Here is a 25,155-nt window from a genome sequence, read left to right on the forward strand (position 1 = left end):
GTAGGTGGAGGTTCCAATGTGAGTCAGCGTTAACCTTATTGAGGAAGAAACACTTTGGTAAGGAACTGAGAACTAAAGAACTTTTGCCCTATAACTACTACAATATATTATATATAACATACATACAAAACACAAAAAACCCAGTGATATGAAACTCATCTTAAAACAGACACGGAAAGCAATAATACCTAAATTTGGCAAGATCTGATTTTCTGATTCTGAATCCTGCCTTGACTTCTGAGGATCTGTGAAGCTAAATAGTGATTATCCACCCAAGTGGCTAACCACAAAGTGAATGTAACGTGTCTTGAGGGAGCATGTACTTTTACCCGTGTTACTGTTTTGGATGACAGCACAATTCACTTACAATCATTACTGAATTCAAAGTCAACAATCACCAATGTCACAACTATTAAATGATTTTATGTAAAATTTCAGCATCAAAAGGGAAGTGTGGGCAGCACAGTACTAGGAGGTTTGAGGCAAGATGGTTCCCAGACCAGCACAGGCTATCCAGTCAGAATTCACCTCACTTTTGTTAAAGTGTATTATTTAAAAAAAAAAAAATGCTATGGAATCTAGGAGTCATTTAAACTGTGTCATCATCTAGGTATCAAGAAAAAACTGAATTTATTTCTTTCTGTAGAGTTGTAATAAAAAAAATTCTGCGTGGCTTCACAATTAGAGAAACACGGTGCATATTTGGTGCTCGGCCATGTATTGTAAAAAAGCTGAGGTCATATCATACCTAAAGAACTGGCAATTTTTCATTGCCAACTGGGCATGATTGTTACCAAAAGTTTGTTTTTGTTTTCTAAATCGTAGGGAGAAAAAAAAAAAAGAAAATTCTTGTAATGAACCAACAGATCAGACATACCAATGAGCAGGCAGGAACTTCTCAAAAAGAGTCTTTTCTTTATGACATAAACGTGGTAGGAAAGACCCCTATTTTGACTTACATCGTTCCGTTAACAACAAAAAGTAACCAGATGTGAAATTCAGTCTGGCCGTTTTTAGTTTCAGATCCTGAAATTACTGTGGCTGAACACAGAAAAGCCCTAACATTGTCTTTGCCGGACAGGGCTCTCTACATTTTACTCATCCTCTTAAACTCTTAGAAAATTAAGACTTTTATACTGTTTCTTTCATTTTATAACGGCAGCGTAATACACTATGGAGAAGCAGAAACAATGCCCTTCGCATTTTCTACCAAGGCTACAGGCAGCTCCCAAACCCCTGCACTAAGGCACTTAGCCTTCAGGAAGCACGGTGGTTTGAGTGAGCTCCTGCGGCTGCGCAACGACGTCATCACCGGCGCGACGCGCGGGGGACGGGGCAATCCCTAGAGGCGTCCTCGCCCGCCCTCTAATGGCCGACGGTTTCGAGGCCTCGCGCCGGCGCTTGACTCCCTCTCCCGGAGTCTAATGCTGCCTGCGCGTGCGTTGACTTCCTGTCGCTAGGAAGGCCACGCAGGGGCGGCGACTCCAGGGCCGGCGACTCCACGCGAGTGGCTGTCGGTCCGCCCGTCAGCTGATCTGGACGTCGCCTCTCGGCCGCCATGGCTGAAAAGCAGGTGGACTCTGGAGAGCCGGAACCTGATAGTATGGTGGCCTCCAAAGCGGGACCTGAGGCGGCCTCGCCGGCGACCTCGGAGTCCGGCGACTACGACCACACCTGCGTGTTCTGCCGCGTGGCGGCGGGGCGGGAGCCGGACACTGAACTCTTGCACTGCGAGGTGGGCGGCGACTGGCCGGGGTGGGTGGGACCCCGACCGCCCTGCCCTTCCCTACCAGCTGGCCCCTGGCTCCCCGCGGACCCGGTGGACCTAGACTGTGACCGACTTCTCTTTGGGACCCGGAAGCCTGCAGCGGTCCGTTTGCTGCTCTGTAGGGAGACACAGTAGCGACAGAGCCAGGCACCCTTGCCTCCTGCACTCGTTTGCAACACAGTGCACTCTGCCCTTGATTTTATTATCGACAGTCGTCAGCGTCTCTAGATAGTAATTTTAAATTCTGCACACTTCTGCTATCGGTAGAGAGGAAAAAACTGGCAGAAAATAGAACACGGGCGTGGTGAAGAAGCCTGAGTTCTGTTGAAAATAGGCTGGGATGGGGTTTTGGGACTGGGTCTGAAGTAGAATTGTCACTTAACAGTGACTTGTCAGTGGCCATACCACTGAAGAAACTGTTCTCTCCTCCATCAACCATGAGTTCCGCCCCTCTTCATGGCAAGACATTGCCAGGTTCAGTCCTCTGCAGATCACGTGCAGGTAATCGTGGCTGCTCTGAGTTCTAGAGTACAACAGCCGTGCCATTCCTGGACATCATATTCCATAAATCCCCTCCCCCCTTTCCTCTGGCTCTAACTTTTTTGTACCCCATCATCCTGAATAAAAATTTAATCTTTTTTAGAGAGATTAATAATCTTGCATTTAAATTCAAATTCTCATCACACATATATTTGTTGTAAATACCTGAACAGATTGGTCTTACATAAGGAGTGATATACTTACATAAGTAAGTACAGAGAAAATGATTTGATTTGGAATAATCAGAGTTACCAGCATTATGAAGAATTTGTTTGAAGAATTTCCAACAAAAGTCAGAGAAAATTCCTCACTTCACAGATTTCTGTATAATTTTCTTATTGCATTTTTCAGAATTCATTTGAGTAAAGGGTACACAACATATTCTTATCAGAGGGCATTATAGTTCCGAAGGCGTGTCTTACTCTTTGTGTATGAGGCACAAGTATACATATAATACATAAATACGATGGCCAGCATTCGTATCTCATGCTTTTGATATGAATTTTCTGTAAGAGCTCTGAGAAACAGCTGGGCATTTGTGGCCAAAACATTTATATCTACAGAGTGAGTTTGAGGACAGCCAAAGCTACACGAAGAGAAAAAGAGGGACTCTTAGAAATGGAAAAAATGAAGTACCCTAGGTTAAATTTCACCATGTATGAGCCCATACTAAGCAAATATTTCAGTGCTAATTTAACTCTACTTTTGTTAATCAAAATTGTCTTGACACCTTAGCATGGTACTAAGAAATAATTCTTTCAATATACTATCTTGTTTTAGATACCAAGGTATAGTTAGTGGGAAGAAATTGTTGTAGAGATTTTAAGCAAAAAATATTTGGGAATTATTTGTTAGAAAACACATTGGAAGAATGGGAGAAGCTGGTTCTAGAATAGTCTATAAAAATTATAACCAGAACAGCACAGTAGAACCTTACACAAGATAAGTGTTTCTGCTCCTTGCTGTAAAATTAGACTCTATCATAGAAATAATTTCATAGCTACATAGAGATCCTTTGCATTCCCTTTTATAACTATTCAGTGGCTTGTTGAGTAGTTTTAAACATTGCCTTTGAGTTATGGACATTTGGCTTCTTTTCAGTTTTTTGTTCTGTTAAGTCATACTGTAAAGATCAGCTGTGACTGGAGGTGCAGCTCAGTGGCAGAACTGGCCAAGCATGTTAGGTCCTGGGTCTGATCCCCAGCACTGCAAAAGAGAAAAAGAATTTAAAAAGTAGATATGTGGATATAGACACACAATTTCATAGTTTTGACATCATAACTTTGGAATTGGATCTCTTTCTCTTTTTCAAAAGTAATAGTTGAGTCAGTAGTAACAATGGAAGAGAGTAATAGCACAGGACCAGTATTTTAAAAGCTTAGTGGAAATACAAGTAACAGCTAACTGAAATATCAAGTTTCTTTGTCTTTAAATTTAAAACATAGTTTATTGTATTGGTCTGTGGTATATGTGTACTTGTGCAAATGTAGGGGCCAGCTATGCATGTCGGGTGTCTTTTCCTACTGCTCTTCACCTTATTGCTTGAGACAGAGTCTCAACCTAAAACTTGTAGATTTAGTGGACTCACTTGGCTCAGCAGACCCCACCAAGGACCTCCCATCTGCACCAACGAGCTCTGTTATACCTGACTTTTTACGTGGTGCTGTCTTCTGAACTTGAGTTCTCAGCTTGTGTGGCTTGCACTTTACTCACTGAACCTTCTCTTTAGCCCATGGTGTGATGGTTTTATCTTAACCTATTCTAAAATAGTCTGTTGTTATCAGTGCTTATCTGATACTAAGACTGAAATAAAATAGATCAAAATGTAGTTGTTGTGCTTTTATCTTAGATAACTAAGATTAACAGTATGGGTGTGAGGTTCTCCTGACATTGAATTCAGATTCCTAAGATGGGAATTGATGGATAACAGTATATCCAGGGAATTTTGCTGAGAAAACTGTTTATTGACTTAACCTTTAATTTTTAGTGAAGGAAGCTTACACTAGGGATGGGAAAATGTATAGTGAAATTTAAAACCAAGACTTTTTTCTTTTTGATTTTTCAAGACAGGGTTTCTCTGTGTAGTTCTGGCTGTTTAGAACTCTCTCTGTATACCAGATTGGCCTCAAACTCAAAGCAGTTCACTGGCCTCTGCCTTCCAAGTGCTGGGATTAAAGGTGTGTGCTATCACTTCTTAAAACTGAGATTTCTGGTAAGGAAATTTTAATGAATTCTACTTATAATTAATTGTTCCTCGAAATCGACCTACTATAATAAATACCCCATGACAGAAGCTTAAGCTTCTTTTTGTGAATTTAAATAAGGTACAGTCACAAAATTGTTCATTAGGCATAAATTGTAACTGAAATACCATTTTCCTTTTGTAGATTTATAGTGCATAAGTCACAGCAGAGCAGAATAATCTTGGTTTTATTTTAATTTACTAACAAATATGCCTCCCTCTATAGAATGAAGACCTAGTTTGCTTCAAAGATATCAAACCAGCAGCGCTTCATCATTATCTTGTGGTGCCAAAGAAGCATATTAGAAATTGCAAGGAACTGAACAGAGATCAAGTAGAAATGGGTAAGATGGAAACAGTGTTCTCTGTAGCTTTATTACATGGAATTGTCTTTAAATATGACAGTGCTGATAAAAAAGGCCTAGTGAAATTATCAAGAAGAAACTTTTGAAACATTCCCTTTTTTTGAGAATAAAGGCATGTGTGTGCCACCATTCAGCCTTTGCTTTATGCTTTCTTAAATGATAGTTCTTTTGACTTTGAAATTGGAAGATGCTATGAAAAATTCTAAACAAGTTCTGATGTATTATCTATATAAGCTTACACTTCCTGACAGTTTCAGATGCAGATAACTTAGTGCCAGAGTTTAGTTATGAGATTTTGGTTTTGAACTCTTAGCTTCTGAAAAGGAGATTCGAGTTTTATTTCTTCCAGGATTATTCTGTATTTCTGCTTATTCCCTTCTTTGACTTTTTCTGATATCTTTCCCTAAAACTTTTTTTTTTTTGTTTATTTCAATCTTTTTAGTAGACTTTCTAACTAACCATGGTCTTGTATTAGTTTTGGCAGTACTGTATGGTAACAACATAGCTGAATTAGGCCAGACTTTCTAGAGAGGTGAATAAGAAAACATATAGACAAAATATCTTGGTGTATGTAGATGCCAGAATTATCAGTTAGAAACTTGTTTCTAAATTATATAAAATTCTTCAGTTATCTGAAATTCTTTCCATGTGCTTTATAACATAATGATTTATAACCACGAGGTAGCATTTATACTTAGGGAGATAATATCTAACCTATCTTTACCTGGTTGATTGATTGTGTATTTGTTACTAAAATTTCTATTTCATTCTTTGGCTATTTCTTAGCGATCATATAACCTCTTATGAAGTTTTATTTATTATTAAGGTAGAAGTAGCCTTATGAAGAAAAGAGGCTTCTACAATTATTAGTAATAATTAGTAATTTTTAGCTAGTTATTATAGCTAGTGCATATCAAATATCATAAATATTGAAGCTAATGGGGTTTGGAATTTCATTATATTATTTCCTCTCTCTTCTTGTATTTGAATATTTTCATATAAAACTCTTAAAAGTTGTTGAACTTAACTTTTATTATGTAATCTATAAAGTGAGAAATGTACATGGAAGGACGCGATAACAATGTCAAGGCTAGGCATTGCTGTTGACACTTTTAGAGCTCCTTTTACTTGCAAAGTGCAAGTTCACCAATGTAGATCATATTCTGAGCATTAAAGCTTGTAGAAGTTAATGTGTTTGAAATCTTATAAAGTATGTAATCTGAAGCCAATAGAATTAAATTAGATGTTTATCACAGCAGTAAATATTTTTAAGTTAAACAAACTTCTAAATAGTTATTAAATATGTCAAAGAATATTTTTAATTTATTCATTTTTATTTCATGTACATTGGTGTTTTGCCTGCATGCTTGTCTGTGCAAGGGTGTCGGATCCCCTGGAACTGGAGTAAGAGACAGTTATACACTGCCATGTGTGTGTTGGGAATGGAGCCTGGTTATTTTGGAAATGAAGCCAGTGCTCGTAACCTCTGAGCCATCTCTCCTGCTCTCAAAGAAGAATTTCTAAATAAAATAACACTTCTCTTAATAAGTCCAAAATAAAGATATTGAGTTTATAAATAAATAAAAACCCAACATATTAAAATTGGTGGAATATAGCTAAAGTACCTAAAGGGAACTTTGTAGCTTTGATTGCTAATACTAGAAAATCAGTTTTAAAGAGCTGGAGAGGTAGCTCCGTAGTTAAGAGTGCTTTTGCTTTTCCAGATGGCTTATTTTTACCTAGCACCCATGTTGGATTGCTCATGATAGCCTGTGACTCCAGGGGATCTGACACTCTCTGCTGGCTTTGTGGGCAGTTTCCCACATGTAACATATGCACACAGACATGCACACATAAATAAAAATAAATCTTTTTTTTAAAAAGAGAAGAAAGTGAGTTTCAAATTTGGTAAATTAAGTGTCCACCAGAGAAAATGGGCTTAAGAAATGGCTCAGAGGTTAAGAATACTTTTTGCTCTTCTACAGGACCAGGGTTCGGTTCCCAACACCTACATGCCAGCTCACAACTGTCTAACTCCAGTTCCCGGGAATCACACACCTATTCTGACCCCTGTGGGCTTTCACACGCTGCACAGACGTACACTTGGACACACACATACACAAAAATAAAAGTAATTAATTTTTAAAAAGATAACAGAAAAAGATACACAAAGACAAAGAAAATACTCCAAAGAAAATAAAGTTTTAGTGAGCTTACTGTGTCCCATAGTATAGTATAGTTTATTTCTTGTCTTACAGTTGAGAGCATGGTAGCTGTTGGAAAAGCCATTCTTGAGAGGAATAATTTCACCGACTTTACAGATGTGAGGTATGTATGTTTTACATAGAAACCAACATTAATTACTGATTCTTATGAAACTTGTTTTTCATGAAAAGGGAATTTGGAGTGACAGAGTTTGTGCTTTAGATACAGTATTCCTGGAAGTGAGAATATAGTTCATTGCTAGTATAATTGTAATAAACCTGTTGTGTATGCCTCAACATCTGAAAACCTTCACTTGTACTGTAGACAGACAAGTGTATGTGAATAATAAGTAGGTAAAATAGTTAGAAGTCCTCCCTTCTTGTTCCATATTCTAATTCCTACAAAATTGGGTTAAGCGAATTAACGTATGTAAACTTATATGGCTTAAAAATACATTGTTGGGCTGGGCAGTGGTGATGCATGCCTTTAATCCTTACTCAGGGGTCATCGGCAGGTGGGTCTCTGAGTTTGAGTCCAGCCTGGTTTATAGAGAAAGTTCCAGGACAGACAGGGCTACATAGAGAAACTGTCTTGAAAAGCAAAACAAAACCAAAAACCAAACCCCAAAAAACCAAAAACATTGTTGGGAATAAGGAGGTAGTTCTGTGAGTGACAGTGCTTGCAATACAGCCCTAAGGACCCTAGTTTGAATCCCTAGAATTTAGGTAAAAACCCAGGCAGGGCTGTAGCTTACTTGTAGCTCCAGCATGTTTAGAAGCAGAGACAGGAGGATTTCTGGGGCTTACTGGCTGCCAGTCTAGCTCCAGACTCAGAAAAAGGTCCTGTCTAAAGATAAATGATGAACCAGGACACCCAATGTCATTTTCTTGATATGCATGAGTGTGCATACCAGCCACTCCTATGTATGTGTGCATACATAGACACACACCATTATTAGGCTTCTAGCATAAAATTAACTTGAGTTCATTGCTTGCTGAACTGAACTCTAGCATTTAACAATGTTTGAGCCAAAACCCATAACATTTAATTGATTTTTAAGAGTTTAAATGCTTTCCTATTTAAAAGAATTATTTTATGTTTTATAAAGTAAGAAATTATCAACAAATAATATAAGTTGTTTTAGTATTTAGCGACCTTATCTGATGACAAAAGCTTTTTTTTTTTTTTTTGTAATAATGATTGGATTAATCTTACTAGAGAAATGTTGGACAAGGTCTGAGTATTTTATTAGGGGTGAAAGCCTGCCATCTACTGGCAATGTCTTAAAGTAAAGCCCACTACCTGAATGTCTAGTACATTTGCTTTGAGGTTCATTACAGGCACACATCTTTGCAGAACTAAGCTTATTTGGGTAAGTACTGAAGTGATTAGTAATAATGCAGTTCACACTCTCTAGAGGTTTTATCAGGCTTTCTTTGATAAATAGTATGCATTGTGTATGAACTTCAACATGAGGGACTTTGCGAATACTCAAGAGCATAAAGAAAACATAAATGATCAATGAATGGTAATTTGTTCACCTTTGGATATTTTTAATCTTATGTGATTTACAAGTAATTTAAAAATTGAGAAGTGACTTGTCAATAATTTCTCTGTTACAGAATGGGTTTCCATATGCCACCATTCTGTTCCATTTCTCATCTGCACCTTCATGTCATAGCACCAGTCAAACAGTTTGGCTTCTTATCGAAATTGATTTACAGACCAGATTCTTACTGGTTTGTCACAGTAAGTAATCCTGTTATACCAGCAACATACCAACATATTTAAAGAGCATGTACCTTTTTGTTTTTATTTTTATTTTGTTTTGCTTGATAGCACTAGAGACAGAGTTCTGTTTGTCTCTAACACCATTTTAACAAACTTATTTATTTTGCATTGATGAATGTTGAACCAGGGTTGTCTTATGCTAGTAGACAACATTTTCTTCTGCTGATTTATCTCAAACCTCCCTCATCTCAATTTTGAGACAGGGTCTTGTGTATCATCTAGATGGGCCTTGAAATTGGGATTCTCCTACTACTGTCTTCTAAGGATCTGGGATTGCAAGTTCATGCTATAATTCCCATTCTAGATGAAAAATTTGATTTGAGGGAATGTTCTGGGCAATCTAATTTTGTAAGATGATAAGTAGGACATATATAGAAAAGCAGAGCTTTAAGAATTCAGATCTGGATATAAATTTATACTTTTCTTTCTTGAAAGAACATATACAGGTATTTTTTAAAGCTCATGTTCTTATTGCTCTGCAGTACTGGAAACTGAATGCAGTTCAGTATTGTCATATTTCCCCTGCTGGTACATACATACCCAGTCCTCCTATCGTGTCCCTACCATAGTGCTCTGCTTATTGTCAGCCAAGAGCCAACACTGACACACCATTGTTATCCAGAGTCCTTAGCTTACTTTAGGTTCCACTCTGACTGCAGCACTTTCTGTAAGTGTCCACAGATGCATGACTTGTATCCGCCATTGTAGGCTCACACAGAGTAGTCCCACTTTCCTAAAAGTCCTCTATGCTTATGTTATCTGATGGAGGCTACAAAGAACCATGTATTCATGTCTATTCTTTTATTATTACAGGTTGATTATTGGCTTGAAAAGCTAAGAAAATAAAAATGTGAACCATGGACAAGTTCCTTAACCTGACTCAGGATGAGCTATGTACTGTTTTGCTCTCTTTGAAGTCTAATTGCAGTCTGAAGGTTTGCTGGATATACATGACACTACCACTGAGTAGCCTTACCTTTTTTTCTGAACGTCTATTTTCTGAGATCTGTAATATAGTTATGTGAGTACTTTGTCACTGATTTCTTGTTTGGATGCTTATGTAAGGTTTTATGCTTAAGATACTATAACTAAAAGTTTATTTAATACAAATTTTGCTAATCAGGATGACTGCTGTATTCTTTAAAGTTAAGGTTTCATTTATTAGTAGTCAATAATAATTTATGATGAATAAACTGACATAGAAAATTGAAACCATTTTACAGTGAAGTAGAAAAACAAATTAACAATTTTATGATAGTTTTATTGTCTTACACATAAATTTTCAAAATAAAGAATACCATACTCATTTCGATGATAGAAACATTTATATATATGTGTTACTGGTTTCAGAAACATACAAACACACACACACACACTCAGATAATATATCAGGTTTTCCTTTACCTGAAGCCCAGGATAGTACCAGACTCTGTAATGTATCCTGTGCTTTTTCTATATATGCATACCTTAGACAGGCAGAGTAAGAGATTAATAATAATACTAATAAAATAGAGCAGTTATAACAAGATACAATTGAGATGCTACCAATGTCCATGGTTGTGCTTTGTTGCCATATTAAGTTGATTACAACTACTAAGGACACTGACAGATAATCTGATAACTATAAGTGGGTAATGCATACAGATTGTAGATGATTCATATAACAAGCGGGGTAGAGTGGAATGCTGTGAAATTTCACTGGTCTGTGTAGAATTGCGTGCAATTTAAGATGTATGAATTGTTTATTTCTGGCACTTTGTCATTAGATATTTTGGGTTAGCCATAGATAACTGACACTATTAAAAGTCAGGTTGCAGAAGGTGAAACTTTAGGGAAGACGGAACTACTTCGGTGTAATTTTAAATGAATACAGTAACCAACAATGAGGTATTTTAACAAAATTTAAGTGTAATTTTACCTGTCAGGAGATAAGGAAAAAATAAAAATTAGTAATGTATGAAAACTATTTTCATATGGTATGCTTTTGTAGAAAAGGAAAATGAGAGTATCTAGTGGTTAGACCCAGTGTTATGAAAAAAGACTTGATTTGAAAGTAGAAAGAGACATAGATAGTTTATCCTGATAACATAGTACTAATACTGTTGGTATATCATTTAGTGGAGAGTGTTGATTGGAAGTTGTCCTTGGCATTGTCACACAGTGGTGAGTGGAGGGAGATGTGGTGTTGAAAGATGATTCTGCATTGTGCCATTGTCTAATATTGTTATGTATGCAGCAGGACAGGAACATGAAGACTAATGCATTATAGAAATCAGCTAAGATTTCTAGTTTATTCTTTTGGCATGATGATAAGTGATTTTAGTAACACACTAATTATTACAATGCTTGGTTACAATATCTATAGTCAAGTGTTGTCTAGTTTGATTAAAATTAATTAATTCAGCAAATATGTTTTAATATTTAATAAGTGCCAAATGCTATTGGGATCCAGAACTAAAGAAATGATAGAGGACAGTTGCCAATGGTATGGGGTGAGGCAAAAATAATTTATTAGATTTTAATGTGTTAAATGTGGTAAAGAGGCCATGGAGGGAGACCACTACTGAGAATAGGTAGTAAGTGGGTAACACCTAAGTTCAAGACTCAGTGTTAGGCTGGAAAACAGCTGAGAACCGAGTTCTGTTTCCACTGTTAATTTATACAAACATTTGAATTTCAGCTCATTCACTAGAGGTGGAGAAAGGGATTTGTGTGCAGAGGCTAATCTCACAATTAGATTTATAGGTTTTATAGCACTGCCTTGTATAATAACTTTCTGATCATTTGCATAGCTCACAATCAGTTTTTTCTATACCAGTAAAAATATGACAAACTTCAGTAAAGTTGCAACCTTTGAATGTTTTATTCTGAACTTGCAGTGATGTAATTTACCCCATCATGAGAGTATATGAAAGATGGTCAGGGGATTGTTTAAATGCCCTTAGGGGTCTTTAGAAATGTAATTAGCTGGTTGATTGTGTTTGTATAGGTTTATATCTTCTCAAGGGGGCAGAATGGGTAAAGGTGCTTACTGTCTGACAGTAAAACCCTGAGGACCTGTGTTTGATCTCTGAATTTATGTAAAGGTGAAAAGAAAAGAAAGGAGCCTACAAACTTGTCCTCTGGTACACATGACCTCTATGGATCTCCCCACCCATTATATGTATGCACACATACACCGAGATAACAAAATTTAAAAATCCTTGAAAGAACATTTCTAATGTAATTTTTCTTTACTTATAAAGATGAATAACCAAATTACAGTTATAATCTGCTTAGTCTTTTTATTAGTGTTTGGTTACTCGTTACCTATCTACAACATCAATTCAAAACAAAGCTAATTAATAGTGTCTTACTCACTGTTCTATTACTATGAATAGACACCTTGGCCAAGGCAACTTTTATAAGAGAAAGCATTTAATTGAGGCTTGCGTATTGTTTCATAGGTGTGGTATGTTGTCAACATGGCACCATGCAGGTAGCTCTGGAGTAGTAGCTGGCAACTGCATCATGATCTGTATGCAGAGAGAGAAACACTGGGCCTTTTAAAACCTCAAAGCCCACTCCTTGTGATATACTTCCTTTCACAAGGCACACCACGGCATCAAGACCACACCTAACCTTTCTAATCCTTCTCTAACAGTTCCACTCCCTAATGACTAAGCATGCAAATATATGTGCCCATGGGGTCCATTCTTATTCAGAACACCACATAAAATGTTTAAAATAGTATTGAGAACATTATGCATGTGATACTAATGTGTAATTATAAAATTATTATGATAAAGTAACTAGGAGAAAAAAATAAAAATGAAGAAGTAATCTGTCAAATTTGATTCTCTGTACTCTTAATATTACTAAAATCCATAATTAAACTCAAAAGTGTTTAATAAACTGGCTTAATGGTATAAAAAACTTCACCATTGGAGATGGAGACACACCTTTTCTCTCATATAAAGAATCAAAGATCAGGAACTTTTTTAGTTATTGTTTTGTTGCTATGAAGAGACACGATGACCAAAGGAACTGGTATAAAGGAAAACATTTAACTGGGGGCTTGCTTACAGTTTTAGTGGGTTGGTCTATGATCATGGCAGGAAGCAGACTGGTGTGATTGCTGGAGTAGTAGCTCAGAGCTTTATGTCCTGATCTTCAGGCAGAAGGCAGAGAAAGGGACTCTGAGGCTAGCTTGGGCTTTTCTAATCTCAAAGCCCACCCCCAGAGACACACCTCCAAGGCCATACCTCCTTCAACAAGGCCACACCTAATTTTTCCTAAACAGTATTACTAACTGGAGAACAAGCATTCAAACATGAGCCTATGGGGGCCATTCTCATTTAAATTACCATAATAACAGTTTTTGTTTTATTGTATTATTTTAGTTTATTTTGTAGTCAGATACTTTTTTAATATTTCACTATGTACTAGATGCAAGTAGGCCAAAGCAGTGAAATGAAGCAGATACTTGATTTTTCATGTTTGTACTAGAACTGTAAATGCAAAAAAAAAAAAAATCTCCATTTCAGTTTAACCTAATGGAGATGGCTTAGTTCACTTCTGTAACATGAGGACCGGCTTGTTGGGGTTTCTGTCCCGCCCGGTACCCCACAACCGGCAAATCCCAAAGAAAATAACACGGAGTCTACATTAGGTTATAAACTGATTGGCCCATTAGCTCAGGCATCTTGTTAACCCTTGTAACTTATATTAACCCATTATTATTATCTATGGTAGCCATATGGCTTGGTACCTTTTTCAGCTGTCAGCTTACATGTTGCCTCTTCAGTGGTCTGCGCAGGAATGGCGAGGGAGCTTCCTGCTTCCCAGAATATTCCTGTTCTCATCGCCCCGCCTCTACTTCCTGTCTGGTTGACCCACCTATACTTCCTGCCTGGCCAATCAGCGTTTTATTAAAATACATGATTGACAGAATACAGACAATTCTCCCGCACCACACTTCTGATTAAGAATCAGTTTCTCATTGTTTGGTTAGCTAGTTAAATCTTCACAAATAAAGATGGAGCTTTGTTCATTATTCATGCATTAATCAAAGCAATCCGTAAACTAGATACCATTCAGTTAGTATTGTACTTGGGATGTTTCCTCTCACCAATCCATTCTTCTGTTTTCCCTATCTTTACCATGACAACTGCAGTCTTTCAGTGCTCAAATCAGAAGTGCTGCACTCACTGTAGACTCTTTTACACTTTATAGCTAACCTACTACCAGATCTGTTGGCAGTATATTCATAATTTGGCCACTTCTTACCAATATTGTACTGCTGCAATCATGACCAGTTACTTCTTAACAGCTTCTTGCTGGTCTCCCAGACCTTACACTGTTGAGTCTGCACTCTATCCACAGACTATTATCAATGTTCTCTTATGCCTTCTGGCTCCTAAAGTCTCTGCCCTCAGATTTGTACATGTTTTGGCACCATGTGTTGGTATGATGGGATGTACACTGAAAGTTGGCTCATTGCTCTCAGTTCCAGAGTCTGCTTTTGCAAACACTCGTCCTTTCCTCTCTTGAAGACGCCTAGACTCTCACATCACTGGCCTCTATGCCTCCACTTTTTTTCTTTGAGAGTTTTCTTCAGAATTTTTACTAAATCAAGTGACTAAATTACTACATTGGGAGTAGTTCACTGGTAGAATACTAGTTTAGTCTTATGTGAGGTCTTCTGTTGAACACATACACACACACCCCAAATTGATCATGTACTCTTGCTCTTCACATCTTCACTCTATCCTCCGTAGACTTTTTAGCTTTATTTTCTGAATGCACATGCCATGTACCAGTCACTTTTACTATTACAACAAAATCACTTCTTTGAAAATCTTTATTTACTATATATACTGTGTTCTGCCTGCACACTTGCCTGCAGGCCAAAAGAGGGCACCAGATCTCATTACAGATGGTTGTGAGCCATCATGTGGTTGCTGGGAATTGAATTCAGGACCTTTGGAAGAACAGGCAGTATTCTTAACCTCTGAGTCATCTCTCCATCTCCCCACTCTATTTTTTTTAAAGATTTGTTTATTATGTATACAATGTTCTGCCTGCACGTATGTCTGCACCAGATTTCACTACGAATGGCTGTGAGCCACCATGTGGTTGCTGGGAATTGAACTGAGGACCTCTGGAAGAGCAGCCAGTGCTCTTAACCATGGAGCCATCTCTCCAGTCCTCTTTGAGCATCTTTTATCCTTTAAATTCCAAGTTCACACACCAGCCTTTGTGAGGTCTTCTCTGATACCTTTCATTCTCAGTTGCAACAATATACTTTTGGCAGCTCCCATACACAGTATTTTATTTTCTTAGCATAGGCTTTCTATACAATGTAGCCAAGATATGATGGGGGTACTTCTTGTCATTGGATTTTGATATCTTTTTGCAGTTGATATCTATTTATATCTTTCTATATCTGTTACTCTATACTCTCTTTCTATATCTATTACATTAGTATTTCATGTATATGTCTGACCACAAATCCACTCCATCTCTCTTGAGTACCTTATGATGCTGATAATGTTATCATAACACATTCAAGTTTTACTGAGGAGCCTAATATCACTGTATTAGTTATTTATCTGTTGCTCTGATAAAACACCATGAACAAAGCAACTTACAGAAGGAAGTGTTTATTTGGGGTTTATGGTTCCAGAGGGCTAAGGGTCCATCATCATCACAGCGGGGAAGCATGGCAGCAGACACACATGGTGATTGGAGCAAGCTGAGAGGTCACACTGTAAACTTCAATCAGAAAGTAGAGTGAGAAAACTTGAAATGGTGTACATTTTTTAAGTTCTTAAAATCAGTTCCCAATGACATAGTTCCTTTCAGCAAGTCCACACCTCATAATCCTTCCCCAAACATTGCCACTACTTGAGAACCAAACATTCAAATGTTCCAGTGAATCCATCAAAATCAGGTAACTTTCAATCCAAAAATTGATGTGATAGCCTGCATGTAGGCTGATTTTCTTAGCCTTGTTTACTTGGTGGCATCTATATCCATTATAAATTAAGTGGGAAACTCTGAGTTTCTAAATCCAAACACGCTAGATATTTAAAGAATTTAATAGCCAAATTGACAAGGCCATGGGCAAGTGTCATATAGTTCCTTCGCCTTGCTGACTTCTTTTTCTCAACATTCTTTTAGAACAAGTTCTTCTTTTCATTAGATTTGTTTTTAATGTTTTTTGAAGCTTTAGTTGTAGCCAACGTTCATAGCTCACATGAAGTCGTGTCACTGGAGAAGGTCCAGCTTAGCTCAACAAGACATACTTATTTGTAAATTTGTAGTCCTTAATTATTATTGTTATATTTGAATCACAGCAAAAGTAGAGTTTAAGAATGATTGAGAGAGAAAGCTGACTCCATTTTTCTTCTTTAACACACAGAACTTTCTTTAGCAGTAGGGAATTATGAGGGTTTGCCGTTAGGGCTTCAGATTAGTTCTGGGGAGTCTGGAGACCAAGGGACGGGATTTATTGGCATGTGCCTTCATGGCTGTGTAAAATTTGGGACATATGAAGAGAACTTTTCTTCTCATCAGTTCTCTGTGATGCCCAATTCCATTACAGATGTTGGGTGTTCTGCCTGAGACACATGCATGCATGGTTTGGCATTGCATATGACCACGGTTGTTGAGACTTGTTAACTTTTTATTTCTTTGTTTTGTGTCATATTAGTCTCATAGCTGAAGTGGGATGCTATAATCACAATAGAAAGTACTCTGTCTAATTTCTGACCCTTGATGTTCAGAAATGGCCTCTGAGTTCTAGTAGGCAGCTGTGTCAGGGTCTTCACTACTTGTAGAATATCAATCTTAAAGAAGAATTCAAATTTCTAAGAGGACGGCTGTGCCTCCTTCCCAAACTGCCCATGTTACTGGTTTAGAACACAGTTTTTATCTAATAAATTATTTGGGGCTTGATACTGCCACCTTTTTCTAATTCTGGGCTCAGCCACTCTCTCAGTTAGGGTTTCTATTGCTGCAAAGAGACACCATGACCACAGCAACTCTTATAAAGGAAAAACATTTAATTGGAGGTGGCTTATAGTTTGAGAGGTTTAGTCCTTTATTATCATGGTGTGACACGGTGGCATGCAGGCAGATGTGGTGCTGCAGAAGGAGCTGAGAGTCCTGTATCTTGACTCATAAGCAACAGGAGGTGGATGATACTGAGACATTGGGTGTGGCTTTAGCATATGTGAAACTTCATAGCCCATCCCCACAGTGACACACTTACTTCAACAAAGCCATACCTACTCCAACAAAGCCACAGATAATAGTGCCACTGCTTATGAACTCATGGAGGCAATTACATTCAAAGTACCACAGCCACATAGCAGATTACCTGTAACTGTACAACTCTCAAAGTTCTGGGAGAAATAGTCACCAGTCACCAACCAGCTCAGGTAAAGGAACCTAATGCCTCCTGCTCATCTGCGACTGATGAACTTTAAGTATCTCATGGTAATAGTGGGCCAGAATCGTCTGCTTCCCACACTGGAAATCGTGGCAAGTCTGGGAAGCTGTCATATGATATTGGGGAAACCCGGGTAACTTCTTAAAGTTCTTGGTTTCATTAGTAAAAGAATTGAAAGACAGACAAAAATGGAAGCTTGAGGGAAAAAAAAAAAAAGGAGCTCAAACAGAAGCTTGACTACTGAAATTTCAAAAGAAAATTCCAGGGCAGGCAAGCTGCAAGTCTTGAAGTCACTCAGGTGAGAAAGGAGGTCTGTCACATGGAGGCAGTCACACTGTTGGGAGAGGAGCTTTAGGAAAAGAGTGGAGCAGCTCAAAACATTTGTTAAGAGAATTTAAATGCACACTTAGGCTCTGACTACCAACTAAAAGAAAAAGAAATAAAGACAAAAGAATAGCTATATTCTGAGTCAGGACCCAGAAAGCCAGGTAGACCCAGCACAATGTCCTGACAGCTGGTTTCTAGGAACTGCACCAGAGAGTGGGAATTCAGGAAAGGTGAAGTACTTTGATCTTGACTGCAGGTAAGCCCTCATCCTTGTTCAGTAAAGACTTTTCAGGTGTAGCCTATTGGGGTAGGAGCATCCACAGCCATGTAATAGTGCTCTATACTCTATAAACTCATTGATTTCCAAAGTGAATTTTGGTGATACTCTGCCTTGATTTGTTCTTGAGACTGGGGGAGACAGGGTAGATGTTGCTTACATGCACCCCGGGAAGGGATTTTAGCAACAATAACAAGCAAACACAAATCTTTTTTTTTCTTAAACAGGAATTCTCATTAAAAAAAAAAAACTTTCTCAATGCCATTTATTGGCCCCATGCAATAGGCTATGTTTTGAAATGTGAATATTATTATACCTAATCCTTGTAACAGTCATTTGTAGGTGGCAATATTCCAGTTTTTATAAGAAAACAGAGACTTGGAGATGCCACAAATTTTGCTAAGAACATAGGAATGATAAATAGTGGTGGACCTGACGTTTGAGTTATGAGAATCACCACACTCTGTATTGAGCTCTACTACTAAGCATCGACTGTAGCACGTGGTGCTAGGGAGAGGCAGGATACTTTTATACATTATCTATTGTCAAGGTGGAATGCAAAACTCCCAAAATGGAGGTCTCAATAGGACAAAGGGTCAGTACTTTTAAAAGTTAACGACACTTGTAGAATGAGTCACTGTCTTACAAACTGTTGATATTAGACCCATCTGAATGATTAGGATAACCCTCGCCAATGTTTTTAATCTACCATTGACCGTGGAGTGACTGTGTGCCTGAATAAAACACAATTATTGAGTGTTAGTCCGAGAAAGGTCTTCCATACCGAGTTAAGCAAAGTCCTTGAGAGTTCTTGAAAAGTTTTGCAAAATCACAAGAAATCCACTCAGCGTTAAAGCCTGGTGCAGGTGAGACCTAGAATCCTGGATAGTTAGAGGGGTCTACACAGAACAGTAAAATTTAGGTCCAATTTTGAGTTGAAGGGCTGAGGAGGGAGTCGAAGTGCACTCCAAGTGTAGCATCATTGGGAACTGCGGGATTACAGCAGTCAGCCCCTTAAAACAATGCACCTCTCACTAAGGGGGCAGCTCAAGAGAGCGTGGCCTCTGGGAAGGGCACGATCTAGCTCTGCACTCCATCCCCCACCCGCCCACTCACACACACTCCATCCGGATCCCGTCCCGATCTCGATCTTGATCCCGATCCCAAGATTCTGTCAGGCCCGTGCGGTCCAGCTTCCGTTTCCGGTCCTCGGCTCTGCCTCAGCGGAAACTTCGCTCCTGGGTCGGAAAAGGGGCGGGCCCGCAGAGGCCGCGCAGGCGCACGGCAACCGCTGCAATGGCGGTGCCGGGCTCCTTGAATAGATATCTACTGCTCATGGCACAGGAGCACCTGGAGTTCCGCCTGCCGGTGAGCCGTCCTGGGGTACCCGACGCAGAGGCCCACACTCATTCGCGCGCCAGATTGGGAATCTCCGGGCAGCCGCACGCGCCCGGCTTGGGGCGGGGGTGAGAGGTCGCTGGTGGGATGATACTGCTCGGGGACCTTTCTCCAGGACCAGCCTTGTCATTCATTCCTCTGCACGTGAGCCTGGCGCCGCAGTTAAGCAGGAGAACCTGATCAGGCCCTTCAGGACTCCTGGTCCGACCGAGGACAGAGACGTCCCATAAGGGCGCTCAGGGGAGTGTGAGAAGTATCAGAATATGAAGTTCAGGCGTGGTGGAAGGCTTGAGGGTGGTACTTGATGAAGTTGGGAAATAGCTTTTTGTTTATTCAAGAAACGTTTTCCAAAACGCGTGTAATCGCGTGCACCGGGCGATGAGGATGTGCTGACTGACAGCTCTGCCCTCAAAGAGCCTACTGTTTATTTAGGCTCTAAGCAGACAGCTAAGCACAATTGTAACGTTGTTAAGTGCAGTGATGGGATGTCCAGTAAGGATAGATGGGAGCTTTTAAAACGGCAGTCTTGTCCAGTGAGGGATGGGGGCTTTCATGGTGGCCTCCGTGATGAGGTGACATTGAACGACAGGATTATTTAGCTGGGCCGAGGAAGTAGGTACATTATAAGTATAAACTGTTGTTCATTACTGGTCATCAGTTACGTGGCAGAGCGTGGTCAGGAGAGAAGTAGGTTGATGGACCAGAAAAAGCAGACTTGAGAACTCTATAACTTGGAAGAGGGATTAAAGAGGTTAAAAGAGGCAGAATTAGGTTGTTTTTAATAGAAAGCAAAATGAAGAATGGACTTGAGAGGAATAAGACTTGAGTTGACACTGCTTAAGACTCTGTTGAAATGGTAAATGATTAAGAAATTAACCTAGTGTGAGCAATAAAGACAGGATAGAATTGCAGTGTGGGAGATGGGAACAAATCTAGACTTGTGATAAATATTTGTGATTATTTTGCATAAGAAAACTAGGAAAGGGTGGGATTTTTTCAAGTGTAAGTTCTGAAAGTGGTGAGACGATGGAATTGAAGAGATGGCTCACTGGTTAGAGCACTCACTGCTTATCCTGAGGACCCGAATTTGATTACCAGTACCCCTATCAGGAAACTTGCTTACAGCTATCTGTAACCCTACCTATGGGGAGAACCCACACTTCTAGACCATCAAACCTTCCTTAGTTTTCTAAGTGTACACAGGGTTTATTTATTTACTTATTTATTTTAGAGTGGTAGGCCAAGTACAAATGCTTGGAAGCATTGACATTAAAGGAAAACTGAAGAGGAGACCATGCACCATGCCAAACCTGAGGGCCTCAGACGCAAGGAGAGAGTGGCAGTTTAGAGAGCAGAAATGAATAGTGTTGAATGCATGTGTTTTGGGGTTTAAAAGGTTACTCTCTGAAAAGATAAAAGTGAGGAAATGGAAATAAGGCAGACTTCTTGAATATTAGAATATGGGAGGGGAAAGTACAAGATTAGTTACTGTTTGAGGGGACTAGGGAATAGATCTGCAGAGAGAACGGAGCTTCAGTCACCACCATCTTGATTGCCATAATATCTACATTTCTGTGCTGATCTCGGCATAGGGACATCCTACCCCAGGTAGCTGTAATGACGTACATGGGAAGGAACAATAGCCAAAGGATGTTATTAGTATACTTTAATATCTAAAGTATTTAGAAGATCTGACAATCAAATTATAGTCTTACTCCCATGCTTTGTAATGTCTCCTCTACAAATTTGTGTTATTCATGTAAAGAAGCCTTTGGGCTATCTTCACTGATTTACCTATCATCTGTACTAGTCTGTGATTCATTCACATGTTTGAATTGAATGTACCCCTTACACACACACTCACCTCTTAAGATTATTTTTATTCTTTGAAATTTTCATACAATTTGCTTTGATTGGACTTAGTTCCAATTCCTCCTAAAACTCATAACTTTCTAATACAAGAAACAATTTGATGTATTGCCAAAGGAAAACTAGAGGTAGCATTTGTTGTCAAATCTCCCATTCTTTTTGGTTTGGAATGGACAATTTGATGATGTGGCTGTCTTTCTCCTGTCGGCTATGGGCTGGGTGTTAAGACCTTCTGGCAGGGAGGAGAGGAGAATGTTGGCAACCAGCAGCAGGGTCACTTAACTTTTCCTTAGTTCCTTTTGCCATAGGGCCAACATAGAGAATTCATTTGCTATTGAAGGAAACAAATTTTCAGTGTTAAGAGGCAAATTCTTTGTATAGTCATTTTGTGTTTGTCAGTCCAAAGAGATTCCTTCGAAGAATCTATGTGTTGTTTGATCAGATTTCCCCTTTGCGTGCATGTTACATTTAAATCTGTACCGTGGGCAGGTGTGGTGACATATTCCTGCAATCCTAGCATTTGGGAAATGGAGGCATGTGAATCAGGAGGTCACAGCAGCTGTTGAGACTCTGTCTCAAAAAATAAACAAACAAAAATAAAAGAATCACTGTATTAGTCCTTTCTAGATTTATTCCTATTGGGAAAGGAGTTTAACCATGTAGTTATCCATACTGAATTCACAATTATGGCCCCTAGCTAATTATTTCTTTTCCAAACATCTTGAAGTCATGTTTAATAATTTATTTTATTTTGATTAGTTGTTTGTCTTATTTACTAATCTATAGCATCTGTGAATGTTTTCTTCCTCTCCAAACCAGGACAGGACAGTTTGTTTTTGCCGCTCATACATAAAATTTCTCAGAAATTGCTTAATCATGGTTAGGACCATACAAATCTCAGCTCCACATTTCAATTGCCTGATGTTGAAACTTCAATGCCTCAAGTAGATATCAGCCTACTCTTTTATTTCTATTATTAGTCCTGTTTTTCTTAGCAGGCTCAGTTTAAAATCACTCTTCTTGATGGTGTGACGAAGTAGCTGCTGGAAGTAACCACATGGAAGAGCTTTGTTTTGACTCCTGACTTGAGAGAGTATAGTTGAGGCATGGTGAGTGGCTTAGTGTGTGGCAGGATCACAGGGAAGCAGCCTGCTCACTTGACAGACACAGAGAAATGGAGCAGGTTGGAATCATCCTCAAATCCTGCCTCTTAGTGATAGACTCAGTCATCCCTGGCTCCACAAGCCAAGGGCTGAGATTTAAAACATTGGAGGACATTTCTTAAATACACAATAACAATATGTATTTTCTCTGTATTTTCAATACAGGAAATAAAGTCTTTACTATCACTGTTTGGAGGCCAGTTCATTAACAGTCAAGAAACTTATGGAAAGGTAAGATTTTTCTTTTCTTCTAAGGAGAATAGGTAGTTTATTTTGGAGCCTATTTAAGTGACCATGGTCTGGGAATACAGATTCAGGCTACCCCAAATTCCATGTTCCAGTGTGGGAGCTTCATAGTTTCACAGAACAAAGGAAGCCCAAAATCAGCCCTTATGGCAATTCCTTTGTTCAGAGTGACCCCCTCCTATGAAAAGAAGGATGGAGGGGAGAATATGGATATAATGGTGTGAGAGAACGCCGCTGTGCTTGGCCAGGTTCTGACAAGGGGCTGTAAGGGTGGAGCTTACCAGTTTGTTTTTGGGGCCAGAGGACAAAGAAACCCTTGCTGATACATCTGAAGCTTTTCCCCTTAAATAAAATAATACAATAATCAAAATTAATAGCAATATATAGACACCACGACTTTACATCAGTGTTAATTCGCAGGATGCCTCAGACCGCAGCTATCCAGAAAATGAGTGACCAGGGTGAGCATGGTAGCATATCCCTCAATTCTGTTGCCTGGGAAGTTAAGACAGGAAAGTGACAAGTTTGATCCTAGCATGGACGACTTAGTGGGACTTTGTCTTTGAGGGGGGTTAACATAGTTTGGTTTCTTTTGTGGTGATAAACACTAGGACCGAAAGCAAGTCGTGGAGGAAAGATTGATTTGGCTTTGCAGTCTGATTCTAGTCTATCATGGAGGGATATAAGGGCAGCGACCTGGAGACAGGAACTGGAGCACAGACTGTGGAGGGATGCTGCTTACTGACTTGCTCGGCTTGCTTTCATAAGCACTTCAGAACCACTTGCCAGGGATGGTACAGCTCCCAGTGGGGTGGGCCCTTCCATATCCATCGATATAATGTCCCCGAGATTTAACCCCCTGCCAGTCTGATGGAGGCAGCTAGGTGTGTCAGGTAACAAAAAGCAAACCGTATAGAGAGCAAGGAAAGGGGGAAGGGAGGCGAGATTTAGTAATTAGGAAATAAATCAAGGTAATATACTTAGAAGTTAAAATAATGATGTTATAAGGAGTGGTTAGTAATAACGGCAATTCCAGTAATACAGTCTCACGTGCATTAGTTTTCTAGTTCAAACTTCATAAAGGCAAGAGAAAAGTAATTTTAACCTGGATGTTGCGCACAAGCTTATAATTTCAGCACTTTGAGGTGGAGGCAGGAGGCTCTTGACACATTGAGTATGAGGCTCATCTGGAATACATAAATGTATAGAAAGTAGTTTTTTTTTATCTCTAGAAGTAAGTTTAAAGTGTATTGACATTTTCATCTATAGAGTCTTTATAAAAATTTTCTTACACTGTAATTTATTAACAGGTTATCTACAAATAGTTTACCTTTGTATTATCAGAATGATTCTAATTTTGATCAGAGTCAAACCAGGTGCTTTTACTGACACGTAGGAATTTTTCCTGTTGTCTTCCTGAATCAGAGTGTATTAGACTTTGGAGCCTTTTAGTAATTTTCATGCTTTTTTTTTCTTTCAGTCTCCATTTTGGATTCTTAGCATTCCCTCTGAAGATATTGCCAGAAACTTAATGAAACGGACAGTGTGTGCCAAGTAAGAGAAACTCCTCGTGTTGTGCTGCATGCCACACACGGTCTCACAACCACTCTGTTCTGATTTGTGCCAGGGGAGGTGTTAAAGGCTGGGAGGATGGTAGTGGAGCGGGGATCGTCTTAGCCTGAGTTACATAGATTTACCATTGGGTGCTGATGAGGAACAGAATCACCTTCTGGAGTTGAGGTGACGGACACTTGCAAGTGTAGTGGGAGGACACTGCAGAATGACATATCCTTACATAGTTTGAATATGGATATGAATGAATGCCACATCTAGTGTCACCAAGTCTTAAAAATCTAAAACTGCTTTTCTCATTTTCAATTTTTAGTTGATCAGATTGGTAAATTTTAATTTTTAAAATGTGGGAACTGTCATGAAGTATATTTGTTAGAGAAATGAGTTCTCTTTTTTTTCCCCTTGGTTTTTTGAGACAAGGTTCTCTGTGTAATTCTAGTTGTCCTGGAACTCACTTTGTAAACCAGGCTGGCCTCAAACTCACAGAGACCCACTTGCCTATGCATGCGTGCTGGGATTAAAGGTGTGCACCACCACCGCCCAGTAGAGAAATGAATTCTAACAAGCATATTTTTTAATAAATTGATCATTGTTCATTCTTGTTTCTAGATTTTTATCTTTAACCTCCCTTATTTCCATTTTCTTTAAATTTTTTTGATTGACACTTAGTTGCTTTTTCCCCTGACTATAATGGCAGATTATTGAAATATTTTTCCTTAAGATTTTGGTTTTAATAATGGAATGAAAAGTATATAGCAATGTTTTGTAATGTTATGGTATGACGGTCACCTCCATATTTATCTAACTTTTTCCTGTTGAGAAGGATGCATAATTCTAAATCTAATTTCTTAAATTTCAACTTGTTAAAGATCTTATTATTAAATATAAATGACTAGAAAATGGAAATAACAACAAAAATAAAAACGACTATTTGTATGCTACTTTATTTTATGGT

At 38.8% G+C, this 25,155-nt stretch overlaps 2 protein-coding genes and 1 long non-coding RNA gene across 4 annotated transcripts in view; 2 read left to right on the forward strand and 1 right to left on the reverse strand.

The window, feature by feature from the left end:
- Window positions 1-1,361: 1,361 nt before the first annotated feature.
- On the forward strand, window positions 1,362-12,181 carry Hint3 (histidine triad nucleotide binding protein 3). Its single transcript, XM_048425448.3, has 5 exons — window positions 1,362-1,735; window positions 4,777-4,894; window positions 7,174-7,243; window positions 8,743-8,869; window positions 9,725-12,181. Exons 1-5 carry the CDS (start codon window positions 1,559-1,561, stop codon window positions 9,755-9,757), a joined length of 525 nt encoding a protein of 174 aa, XP_048281405.1. The 5' UTR covers window positions 1,362-1,558; the 3' UTR covers window positions 9,758-12,181.
- Window positions 2,431-19,205, reverse strand: LOC125394541 (uncharacterized). The gene is made up of 3 exons (XR_007230257.3): window positions 19,069-19,205; window positions 15,544-15,667; window positions 2,431-3,514 (listed from the first exon to the last, which is right to left on the reverse strand). It is a non-coding gene; the product is annotated as an uncharacterized LOC125394541 (long non-coding RNA).
- The window catches only part of Trmt11 (tRNA methyltransferase 11), a 50,450-nt gene continuing 44,463 nt past the window's right edge, over window positions 19,169-25,155 (forward strand). The window contains exons 1-3 of one of the 2 annotated variants that reach the window (XM_048425444.3): window positions 19,169-19,320; window positions 22,548-22,613; window positions 24,109-24,182. In XM_048425444.3, the coding sequence (XP_048281401.1) occupies window positions 19,249-19,320; window positions 22,548-22,613; window positions 24,109-24,182 (212 nt within the window). In that variant the 5' untranslated portion in view covers window positions 19,169-19,248. Of the gene's footprint in view, window positions 19,321-22,242; window positions 22,329-22,547; window positions 22,614-24,108; window positions 24,183-25,155 lie in introns of those variants that run through there. The other variant, XM_085689883.2, reaches the window with a different exon arrangement.

This window comes from Myodes glareolus, chromosome 1 (assembly GCF_982192425.1).
Source record: "Myodes glareolus chromosome 1, mMyoGla1.1, whole genome shotgun sequence".
Lineage (NCBI taxonomy): Eukaryota > Metazoa > Chordata > Mammalia > Rodentia > Cricetidae > Myodes > Myodes glareolus.